General features: G+C 43.7%; 1 protein-coding gene across 1 annotated transcript in view; it reads right to left on the bottom strand.

The window, feature by feature from the left end:
• LOC115159796 (laminin subunit gamma-3) overlaps positions 1–12,644 on the bottom strand; it is a 203,617-nt gene that overhangs the window by 94,183 nt on the left and 96,790 nt on the right. The window contains exons 11-12 of the mRNA XM_029709853.1: positions 10,599–10,708; positions 7,752–7,988 (exon numbers count right to left, since the gene is read on the bottom strand). Of these exons, the coding sequence (XP_029565713.1) occupies positions 7,752–7,988; positions 10,599–10,708 (347 nt within the window). The remainder of the gene's footprint in view (positions 1–7,751; positions 7,989–10,598; positions 10,709–12,644) is intronic.

Genomic DNA, 12,644 nt, shown 5'->3' with positions numbered 1-12,644 from the left:
GGAGGGGGAGGTGGTCCTGCTCAGGGAGAGTGTGAGCAAACAGCAACCAGACATCCACATCTTAGAGGAGCTCCTAACCAAGGTGCGGACAGAGCAGGACAGCAGCCTTGCAACACAGCTGAAAGAGGTTCAGCAAGAGCGAGACGGACTCAATAGAGAGCTGGCTGATCTAACAAAGGAAGTGAGAGAGCTCCAAAAAGACAGGCAGAGCAGTAATAATGAGCTGACCACACTAAGAGAGGAGCTGCAGGTGAGAAAATAAGGACAGGTCATCATAGATCATCACTTTATGACCTGTCCTCACACAGCAGAGGAGGCCGACTCAACCAGCCAGGCCTACCCAGCCCTGCCTACTGTACGCCTGCCCCAGCCCACAGAACAGCCTCCCACTGACAGTGGCACCGGCACAGACCAGCCACATCCCAGCTCCAACACCCACCAGCCTCCACTCTACCTCCTCCAGTCCAGAAGAAACACTGGCTGACATCGTCCTGTTGATGGACTCAAATGGGATGTTTGTTCAGGAGAATAAACTTTTCCCTAGACACAAAACGAGAAAGGTGTGGTGCCCAACAACGCAGAGTGCCATGGAGCTTCATAAGGCCCAGCTCGGTTCGCCAAGCCACATAATCATACACACCAAAAGCAACGGCCTGCGTGCTCAGTATGAGAGGGTGGCAACTTCACTCCGAGGAATGATTGAGAAGGCCCCCGCAATCTTCCCCAACTCAAGGATCGTGGTGTCAACCCTTCTACGGAGGAAGGACTTCCACCCTGCCACAATCCAAAGAATAAATGTCAGCCTCTCCCGGGACTGTGCCCTGCTACCTAATGTAGACCTGGCCCACCATCCCACCCTCGATCTGGACTGTCTCTATGACCATGTTCACCTGTACAGGGAGACAGTCCCCAACCTTGCCAAGACTCTCAAGGACGTCACTTTAAACCGCAGCCCGACCGCTCTACCCAGGAACAGCGGAGCAATCTCCACCCCCCCACCCCCCTGAGCTACACACAGTCTGTGAGAGGAGCAACTGGCCCAGCCTCCACCAATGACATGAGTGACATTAAACAAATGTTGAGTCTACTATATGGTAAGATGAGCACAAGAGCTCCACCATCCTCACACTACATCCAAGTGGCATGACACAAATGCTATCTTAAATGATAAACAAATCACATTTGCATAATAAGAGGTACGTTAATTTAAAAATCCTATTTTAATAGTTCTTGTTGGATTGTGAGTGTTTATCTCATTTTGAAGGTAAAGAAAAAGCAGTTATGAAATATTTTTATGTTGCATGTTGGAATTTACAAGGATTGAAGTCCTCTGCTTTTCCTGAAGGAAATTGATGTTGATATTGTACTGCTACAGGAAACATGGTGCAGAGGTGATGTTTCCATTGGCTGTCCATTAGGTTATAGGGAGATTATCCTGCTTTAAGGTATGACCCAGGTGCAGACAGTGTTGAAGAAACGAAAGTTTATTCTTTAAACAGGGGCAAGCAAATGACAGGTCAATGCAGGCAGGGGTCAATAATCCAGAGAGGGTGTAAGGCACTGGAACAGCAGGCTGGCTCAGGGTCAGGTCAGGCAGAGGTCAGTAATCCAGAGAAGTGGGGCAAAGGTACAGGACGACAGGCAGGCTCAGGGCAGGCAGAACGGTCAGAACCGGGAAACTAGACAACAACAGCAAGGAACAGGCGGGAGCAGGGAAAACAAAACGTTGGTAGGTTCTACGAAACAAAACAAACTGGCAACAGACAAACAGAGAACACAGGTATAAATACACAGGGGACAATGGGGAAGATGGGCAACACTTGGAGGGGGGGTGGAGACAAGCACAAGGACAGGTGGAACAGATCAGAGAGTGACATAGATAATCGTACCATCAACCAAATTAAAAGGAATCACGAAGGGCAGAGACTCGGTGGGAATGCTAATATGGTATGAATCTGAACTAACTAATTCAATAGAATTGACCAAAACAGGTTAAAAATCAACAAGGAGGCTATCTTATCAGATAAAATCGTCTTCCTCTGTGTCACATATATTCCCCCCTCAGAGTCACCCTACTTCAATGAAGAGAGTGTCTCCATTCTAGAGGGGGAGATAAGTCACTTTCAGGCCCTAGGCAACGTACTGGTATGTGGGGAAGAACTAGACACTATTAACAGTCATGGGGACAAACACCTACCGGGAAGCAACAACATTGGAGTCAGGTTGGAGTCATTGAAATTCATTTTTCAACCACTACACAAATTTCTTGTCAACAAATTATAGTTTTGGCAAGTCGGTTAGGACATCTACTTTGTGCATGACACAAGTCATTTTTCCAACAATTGTTTACAGACAGATTATTTCACTTATAATTCACTGTATCACACACTTTACACAGCTTGGAAAATTCCCGAAAATGATGTCATGGCTTTAGAAGCATCTGATAGGCTACTACTCATTTGAGTCAATTGGAGGTGTACCTGTGGATGTATTTCAAGGCCTTAAACTCAGAAATCAGCCAAGACCTCAGAAAAATAAGTGTAGACCTCCACAAGTCTGGTTCATCTTTGGGAGCAATTTCCAAACACCTGAAGGTACCACGTTCATCTGTACCAACAATAGTAAAACGAGTACTATATCGACATAACCTGAAAGGCAGCTCAGCAAGGAAGAAGCCACTGCTCCAAAACCGCCATAAAAAAAAGCCAGACTACAGTTTGCAACAGCACATGGGGACAAAGATCATACTTTTTGGAGAAATGTCCTCTGGTCTGATGAAACAAACATAGATCTGTTTGGCCATAATGACCATTGTTGTGTTTGGAGGAAAAAGGGGGAGGCTTGCAAGCGAAGAACACCATCACAACAGTGACACATGGGGGTGGCAGCATCATGTTGTGGGGATGCTTTGCTGCAGGAGGGACTGCTGCACTTCACAAAATAGATGTCATCATGAGGAAGAAGAATTATGTGGATATATTAAAGCAACATCTCAAGACATCAGACAGGAAGTTAAAGCTTGGTCGCAAATGGGTCTTCCAAATGGACAATGACCCCAAGCATACTTCCAAAATTGTGGCAAAATGGCTGAAGGACAACAACGTCAAGGTATTGGAGTGGCCATCACAAAACCCTGACCTCAATCCTATAGAAACTTTGTGGTCAGATCTGAAAAAGCTTATGCGAGCAAGGAGGCCTACAATCCTTACTCAGTTACAACCAGCTCTGTCAGGAGGAATGGGCCAAAATTCACCCAACTTATTGTGGGAAGCTTGTGGAAGGCTACCCGATACATTTGACCCAAGTTAAACAATTTAAAGGCAATGCTACCAAATACTAATTGAGTGTATATAAACTTCCGACCCACTGGGAATGTGATGAAAGAAATAAAAGCTGCAATATATCATTCTCTCTACTATTATTCTGACATTTCACATTCTTAAAATAAAGTGGTGATCCTATCTGACCTAAAACAGGGAATTTGTACTCAGATTAAATGTCAGGAATTGTGAAAAACTGAGTTTAAATGAATTTGGCTAAGGTGTATGTAAACTTCCGACTTCAACTGTATATCTATTCAAAAATACAGAGACCCAGACAACAAAAATATATGCCTTCAATATGGGGAAACACTGAAGCAATACAAACGCACCATAAGAACAAAAAAGGAACAGCACATTAGAAGTCAGCTGGAAGTAATTGAGGAATCCATACAATCAAACCACTTCTGGGAGAATTTGACTAAATTAAACAAACCTCATCATGAGGAATTGGCTATCCAAAATGGGGATACAGTGGCAAGAAAAAGTATCTGACCCTTTTGGAATTTCCTGGATTTCTGCATACATTTTACGTTGTTTGATCTGATCTTCATGTAAGTCACAACAATAAACAAACACAGTGTGCTTAAAATGATAACAAACAAATTATTGTATTTTTCTTGTCTATATTGAATACATCATTTAAACATTCACAGTGTAGGTTGGAAAAAGTATGAGAACCCCTAGGCTAATGACTTCTCCAAAAGCTAATTGGAGTCAGGAGTCAACTAACCTGGAGTCGAATCAATGAGACGAGTTTGGAGATTTTGGTTAGAGCTGCCCTGCCCCATAAAAAACACTCACAAAAGAGTTTGCTATTCACAAGAAGCATTGCCTGATGTGAACCATGCCTCGAACGAAAGAGATCTCAGATTAAGAACGGTTGCCCTGCATAAAGCTGGAAAGGGTTACAGAACTATCTCTAAAAGTCAGTCCACGGTAAGAAAAATTGTCTATTAATGGAGAAAGTTCAGCACTGTTGCTACTCTCCCTAGGAGTGGTCGTCCTGCAAAGATGACTGCAAGAGCACAGCGCAGAATGCTTAATGAGGTTAAGAAGAATCAGCTAAAGACTTCTGGAAGATTGTAACATCTCTGTTGACGAGTCTACAATACGTAAAACACTAAACAAGAATGGTGTTCATGAGAGGACACCGTGGAAGAAGACACTGCTGTCAAAAAAAAGTCTGAAGTTCGTAAAAGAACACCTGGATGTTCCACAGTGCTCCTGGCAAAATATTCTGTGGACAGATGAAACTACAGTTGAGTTGTTTGGAAGGAACACACAACACTATGTGTGGAGAAAAAAAGGCACAGCACACCAACATCGAAATCTCATCCCAACTGTAAAGTATGGTGGAGGGAGCATAATGGTTTGGGGCTTCTTTGCTGCCTCAGGGCCTGGACAGCTTGCTATCATCGACAGAAAAATGTATTCCCAAGTTTATTAAAACATTTTGCAGGAGAATGTAAGGCTATCTGTTCGCCAATTGAAGCTCAAAAGAAGTTAGGTGATGCAACAGGATAACATCCCAAAAGACAGAAGTAAATCAACAACAGAATGGCTTCAACAGAAGAAAATGCGCCTTCTGGAGTGGCCCACTCAGTCCTGACCTCAACCCGATTGAGATGCTGTGGCATGACCTCAAGAGAGCGGTTCACACCAGACATCCCAAGAATATTGTGGAACTGAAACAGTTTTGTAACTGTTTGTGCATGTCTGATCCGCAACTACAGAAAACATTTGGTTGAGGTTATTGCTGCCAAAGGAGGGTCAACCTGTTATTAAATCCATGGGTTCACATACTTTTTCCAACCTGCACTGGGAATGTTTACACGGTGTGTTCAATAAAGACATGAACAATTAATAGTTTGTGTGTTATTAGTTTAAGCAGACAGTGTTTGTCTATTGTTGTGACTTAGATGAAGATCAGATGCAATTTTATGACCAATTTATGCAGAAGTCCAGGTAATTCTAAAGGGTTCACATACTGTTTCTTCCCACTGTATGTGGAGAAATCACTTTGCAAACTTCTACAGCAATATAAAAAAGAGCCCAGAACAAAATGATATACAAGAAAAATTACAAATCCTTGAATCAGCAGTCAAAGACTATCAGAATCCTGTGGATACCCCAGCTACAGAAAAATAATTATTGGAAAAACTATGCACTCTCCAACCAAAAAAGGCCTGTGGTGCTAATGGTATTTTAAATGAAATGATCAAAGATACAGACCACGAATTCAAATTCAAGTCTATAAAAATGTTGACAAATTTGACCCAAATAATCACAGAGGAATTTGCGTTAACAGCAACTTAGGATAAATTCTCTGCAGTATCATAAATTGCAGACTACATAATTTCCTTGATGAACACAATGTCCTAAGCGGAAGCCAGATTGGATTTTTTACATTTTATTATTATTATTTAAAAAAATATTATTGTATAACAGACCACATTTACACCCTGCACACTCCAAATAACAACAAGTAAACCAAAACAAAGGCAAAATCTACTTGTGTTTTGTAGACTTCAAGAAAGCATGTAATTCAATTTGGCACAAAGGTATTTTTTTATAAACTAATAGAAAGTGGTATTGGAGTGAAAACATATGATGTTATTAAATCAATGTACACTAAAAACAAATGTGTGGTTAAAGTTGATAACAAGCAAACAGACTTATTCTCTGAGGGACGTGTAGTGAAAGAGGTCTGCCCAATAAGTCCAACACTATTTAACATCTACATGAATCAATCTGAAAAAACATTAGAAGAATCGGCAGCACCTGTTCTCACCCTACACAACATTGAAATCAAGTGTCTGCTGTGCGCAGATGACCTGGTGCTACTGTCTCCCACTAAGGAGGGGTTACAGCAGCACCTAGATCATCTGCACAGGTTAGGTCAGAACTGGGCTCTGACCATTAATTTAAAAAAAATGAATATAATGATATTCCAAAAAATGTCCGGAAATCAGGATGACAAATATAAATTCTATTTCGACACAGTTCTATTAGAACACACCAAAAACTACACATATCTAGGACTAAATATCAGCAACACAGGTAGCTTTCACATGGCTGTGAATGAGCTGAGAGACAAAGCAAGAAGAGCATTCTATGCCATTAAAAGGAACATTAAAATCGAAATTCCAGTTAGAATCTGGCAAAAGAACCAGTTACTCTATATGGCAGTGAAGAATGGAGTCCGCTCTCTAATAATGAATTTACCAAATGTGACAAACATCCAATCGAAATACTGCATGCAGAGTTTTGCAAGACTGTATTGGAAGTGCAAAAAACCCCGCAAAATAAAGCATGTAGAGCAGAATTGGGCCAATACCCTTTCCTTATTCTAATAGAAAAAATAGCCATCAAATTTTACAACCATCTAAAAACAAGTGACTCCAAAACATTTCATTACACATCCCTACAAGAAAAGAGTCAAGAGCTCAGTTCAATAACCCAAACCAACCCCATAGAGCCTCAAAACAGCGCTCAGAAAATCTGGCCCAAACAAATCATCACAAAGAAAAAAGAAAAAGATATCACCTATTGGAAAGACATCACAAAAAAATCTAAGTAAACTTCAATGCTATTTGGCTCTAAACAGACAGTTCATGGTGGCAGACTATCGACCTCTGTGACTGATAGAAAACTGAGGAAAACACTGACTAGGTTCAGTCACAGTGAGCACAGTCTGGCTATAGAGACCGGTCGTCACAGGCAAACCTGGCTGCCCAGAGAGGACAGGCCGGGCTCACTCTGCTCCAGGGGAGAGATAGAGACAAAGATCTAATATTTATTGGGTGAAAAGACGAAATGTGTTCTCCTGCCACAACCTGAGGGACAGCCAGTGAAAAGTGCTATGTAATGTCAATAATATTTCCCATTTAGTTTTGTTTTGGCTTTCATACCATGCCATGTAGCTTCTCATTCATGTTGAGACTGGTCTACTACCATTGCTTGGTATCATTATTATCCTCATTAATATTGTTTTTGTAGTTGCTGTTAATGGTAATCCCATTTCCACTACTATTATTCTTATTGCTGTTGGTCCCACCATTTTTGTTATATGTATACTGACAGTGTAAGTAATTTAACTTGCCATGTCAATAAAGTCTATTGAATTGAATTGAATTACATTTACATTTAAGTCATTTAGCCGACGCTCTTTTCCAGAGCGACTTACAAATTGGTGCATTCACCTTATGATATCCAGTGGAACAACCATTTTACAATAATGCATCTATATCTATTAGGGGGGGGGGGTTAGAAGGATTGCTTTATCCTGAGAGAGAGGGAAAGTCGAGTAGAAAAGAGTAGAGAAGAGGGGAGAAGGAAAAAGAAGAGGTTAAGAGAAGAGAGAAATAGAGGTATAGAGACAGAATGAGAAAATGAGAGAACAAGAAAAACACGAGAGACTTCTCCTACCTGTCTCAGGGTGGCAGGGTCCATGCTGGTGGCAGGTGCAGGGCACACAGGGAGACAGGGGTCCTCCATTAGGGACCTCTCTTCTGAATCCTGGGGCACAGAGCTCACAGAACTGACCCCCAAATCCAGGAGGGCATGTACACACCTCTACCCAGGGAGCAGGGGGGGTAGAGGGGGTAACAGGACTGGAGAAGGGGACAGCGGAAGCCAGGGTTACCCCTGAGAGTTGGGACGTGTCTGAGGAGAGAGGATGGAGATCATTAATGCTTTATCTCCAAATCTGGAGAGGTCATGAATACTCACACGTCCTCAAAAGGTTACTCTCACATCCAGAAGACAATGGTCCACTAATACTGAGTTTTATCATCAGAAACAAGATTCATCTAGGAATTTAAGCAAGTTGTGTGTGTGTGTGTGTGTGTGTGTGTGTGTGTGTGTGTGTGTGTGTGTGTGTGTGTGTGTGTGTGTGTGTGTGTGTGTGTGTGTGTGTGTGTGTGCATACCTGCGCTCTTGTGATGTAAATGTGGGCACACACCTATCTACCTCACTCTGAGAATCTCTGATAAAACAAATTAATAAATCAGAGCAGTGGAGCGAGGGAGGAGAGGAGGAGGAAAGGAGGAGAGGAAGAGAAGAAAAGTGGAGGTATTGGGGGAGCCTGCACCCACTGGGATTACTGATTCCTCTTTCCTCTCTTCCTCCATGAATAGTGATGAGGATAGTCCAGGTTGAATCCTCCTCAGCCATTGTACAGAATACTACCACCACCACTCAAGGTCCAGTGCCCGGGCTTTCAACAGAGGCTCTTTACCAGTACCAGTGAGGATGTGTGTGTGTGTGCGTGCATCACGGTGAGTAAGGGATGTATGATTTTCATGAGATCAAAAATATAGAATGTGTGAATGAATGAGTTAATGTGTAACGAGAGAGAAAGTGAGGGAGGGAAAGAGACATTTAAAAAAGACAGAATAAGCATGAGGAAGAGAGAGACCTGGAGCTCTAACAAGTCGTGATCACCCTGATCCTTAAGCAACGATCCAACACAGTTAATTTACCAACCTCAAATCAGCCCCCAACCAACTCATCCCCTCCGACTACCATACTCCTGGCCGCCAGTTAAACCATCTCCCAATCCTTCTCCCTCTCCCTGTCTCTCGGCAGCCACCCGCACCTCTCTGATTCAGAGGGGTTGGGTTAAATGCGAAATACACATTTCAGTTGAATGCATTCAGATGTACAACTGACTAGGTATTCCCCTTTCCCTCTCTCTCTCTCTTTCTCTCTCTCACTCTCCCCCTCTCTCTCTCTCCTTCTATGCCCCTCTCGCTCTCGCTCTCCATCTCTATACCCTTTCTCCATTTCCTTCTCTCCATCTCTCTCCTCACTCTTCCCCTCTCCCTTTTTCTCGCTCCCTTTTCCATTCTTTCTACATTTCTCTCTCTCTCCCATTCTTTCTGCCCCTCTCTTCATTCCTCTCTCTCTCTCCCTCCACCCCGCACACCTCTCCCTCTACTGATTGTGTGGAAGCCCCCTACCCTAACCTTACATCTTCAACACTACTCAGCTGTCACACAGGATCCTCACCCAACAATGTGACAGCCATCGCCTACAGACAATCCTGTCATTAAAATAATAATGAATGTCTTAATCTGTTTTTTGGTGCAGGGAGGGAGAAAAAGGCGAAATTGCACTTTGTGGGATTTTCATATTAGCATTTGCTTGGCGGCCTGCGGAGATAAGGCACTTCTAACACTGTTTGAGAATACATTTGAGACCGAACACAAATCATTAGCAGTGTTTTCCCCCGCGATGCGCAAAGAGGCTGTGTGTGTGTGTGTGTATGTGTGTGTGAGAGAGAGAGAGAGAGACTGTGTGCGTCTATGTGTACATGAGTGTGAATGTGTGAGTGTGCATGCACATAGTGCGTATGTGAATGTGTGTGTGGCTTTGACTCAATGTGAGAGATGGTGTGTGTGGCTTTAACTTAAGTGAGAGATGGTGACTTTTAACAGCTGTTCTGTCATCTATGTGCTCTAATCTAATGTAATGCCTCTCACATCCTCTCAGTACACTGACCTAAACACTATCAGAGAGAGAGAGAGAGAGAGAGAGAGAGAGAGAGAGAGAGAGAGAGCATCACTGTACCCCCGTCCACTCCATTAAAGAGCAGAGGATGTGGAAATACAGACAGGCAATATCTGTGAGCAGAAGTCCTGCTGCTCTTGCATAGATGAATTTGGCACAACTCAATGCTTCAGTGAGAGCAAGCGTGTGTTGAACACTCAGCGATATAAAGTAGGCCTTAACTGGTAATGAAAATGTGCGTGGGTGCCTCTGTTGCATTTAATACTCTCAAAGTGGTTGTGTGTATAAACTAGAAAGAGTGTGTGTGCGTGTATGTGGGTGCATGTGGTCCATATGAGAGTGACTGAGGCAGTGTTACTAAGTGGATAGAGTTCTGGTACTGAACTTCCCCTGCCAGTGAAATAACTTGACAGCTGATGTTCACGAGGCCAAGTGGTGTTACCACGCAGATTCTCCTCGGAGATGTTCCAGAAGAGGCCGGAGCCAATGCGAGGGCAGCAGGTTGAGAGCAAGTAGTAGGAAGCAGACTGCTGTCCATTAATGAACTGACAGGGTAGGTAGGAACCACATCCAGCTCAATGACTCTTCTGATGGATTTGTTTTACTTTGGTTAAATAAGAACATACTCTTAGTGATAGGGTACAGGAGGCACAAATAATGAACAACACGCTAGCTTGACGTGTACCCATTGCATGTATGCACACACACTTATACACACCCACTCCTACACACATGCACGCATGTAAACACACACACACTTACAGTTGTGTCCTCCTGCGTTGCTGATCTGTATAGCAGTGAGGTTGAAGAGAAGATGGCGGAACTGGAAGGCAGACAAAGAAGGCCTCAGCCTCGTCTCCTCCTTGTGAAGTCTGGAGGAAAACAAACACAAACACAGCTCCATGATTACTGAGGCCCCTACTATTACTGAGGCCCCTATGATTACCGAGGCCCGCAACATGTTTGTACAGTATTGTTACGTGTAGTATGTTTGTAGGAATGAATAAATGCATTAGTCATATCTTATGTCCACCGTCTGAAATGTAGCATGGGATGTTTGTGTTAGTAATGGGAATGTGGAAGCTGTCTGTTGGACATACAGTTCCTACTCTGTCCTGTGTGTGAATGTGTTATATTTGGGCAAGGTAGATCAGCTATATGTCCTCAGTGTCTATGAGTTAGTGTTGACAGTATATTAAGCTTCCTCTGTATGTGAAAAAATGTGTGTCCAGTCTATGGACCACACAGACCTCTCCCCCTCTGCAGAGGTCCTCGTTCCCCGGCCCCTAGACTGCCATAGTTATAAAGGGAGACAATTACAAACACAGCCTCACAGCCCCCGTAATGGAGCTGCTGCTCTGCTGCTGTGTAGCGATAAGCAGCGGTTGATGTGAAAGTGAGAGAACTCTCTGCCATGTCTTCCCTATGGAGCAGTGGCCATTTTGGTTCTAATCAGAGCCGGGCAGAGCCAGAGACACTGAGCCTGTAATTAAGGAATGCTAGTATGAGAGGAACATCATCAGGTGACCAGGAATCCACTGGAGGTCTCTGCAAAGTGTGTGGTGGGAGCCCACACATAGACAGACACACACATACACACACGTGTTTGTTTTACTATCTTTGTGGGGACCAAACAACGGATTCCCATTCAAAATCCCATTTTCCCTAACCCTAAACCCAATCCTAATCCTAACCCTTATCCTATCCCTAACCTTAACCCTAACCCTAACCTTAACCTCAAACCTCTAACCTTAACCCTAAACCTAACCCTAACTCTTAACCGTAAACCTTATCCCAATTCTAACCCTTAACCCTAAAATAGCCTTTTACCTTGTGGGGACCTGCGAAATGACCCCAAATGTTCCTTATTTTACTATCCCTGTGAGGACTTCTGGTCCTAACAAGGATAGTAAAACCAAACACACACACACACACACACACACACACACACACACACACAGATAGATAGAGACATAGAGGGGCGGAGAGGAGAGAGAGATGAGGAGAAGAGAAAGTAGACAGAAGAGAAAAGAGAGGATGAAGATGAAGAGAAGAGAACCAGAATACACAAACATGTATCCTGTTTACACATTTAGAACGAAAAGTATCCACCCGGTGTGTCTCCCCACAGTCTACACTGTAATGGAGAACAACAAAGGCTAACTCCTCCAACACTATTTAACATGTGGGCATCAACCACCCCCTCAGTCTCTGAACACCCCTATCCACCCCCCCTACTCCCTGTGATTATAAATGATCCTGGTGTCTGCTGGAAACACAGAGCCACTTATCCTGGCTAATACATTCAACACATTCACACAACACATGCAGGCTCACAGTCATAACATACAGCATGCTATCTGTCACTCAGAGTACATAGCCAGGGGATGGGGAAGTGTGTGTTGTGTTATTGTCTGCAGTCAAATGACACAAACACAGGCATGGATACACACACAGAAACACCACTCCACTTCCCAGCTGATCCATCTCAACGTAACCGTGTGGAGCCAGGAAGAGCGCTCCAGCAGGAGGGGATGCTGTGTGTGTGTGTGTGTGTGTGTGTGTGTGTGTGTGTGTGTGTGTGTGTGTGGAGAGAGAGAGAGTGTGTAGGGACAGATATCTGTCTCTCTAATGACATGTGTGGAGCCTGTCTCCATAGATGGCCCACTTAATGACACTCCAGTCCCCAGGCCCCGCTGCTTTAAGGGGGGAACCAAACTGCCCCTTCACCAAGGGCTGGGGGGCAGGGGGGAACTCATTAAGGCTTCCGCATGCTTTGGTTTGGCTGGCGCCTAGTCGAACTTGGCT

This window comes from Salmo trutta, chromosome 23 (genome assembly GCF_901001165.1).
Source record: "Salmo trutta chromosome 23, fSalTru1.1, whole genome shotgun sequence".
Classification (NCBI taxonomy): domain Eukaryota; kingdom Metazoa; phylum Chordata; class Actinopteri; order Salmoniformes; family Salmonidae; genus Salmo; species Salmo trutta.
Note: the sequence above shows the minus strand (reverse complement) of the source record. Positions and strands in the feature narration are given on the sequence as shown.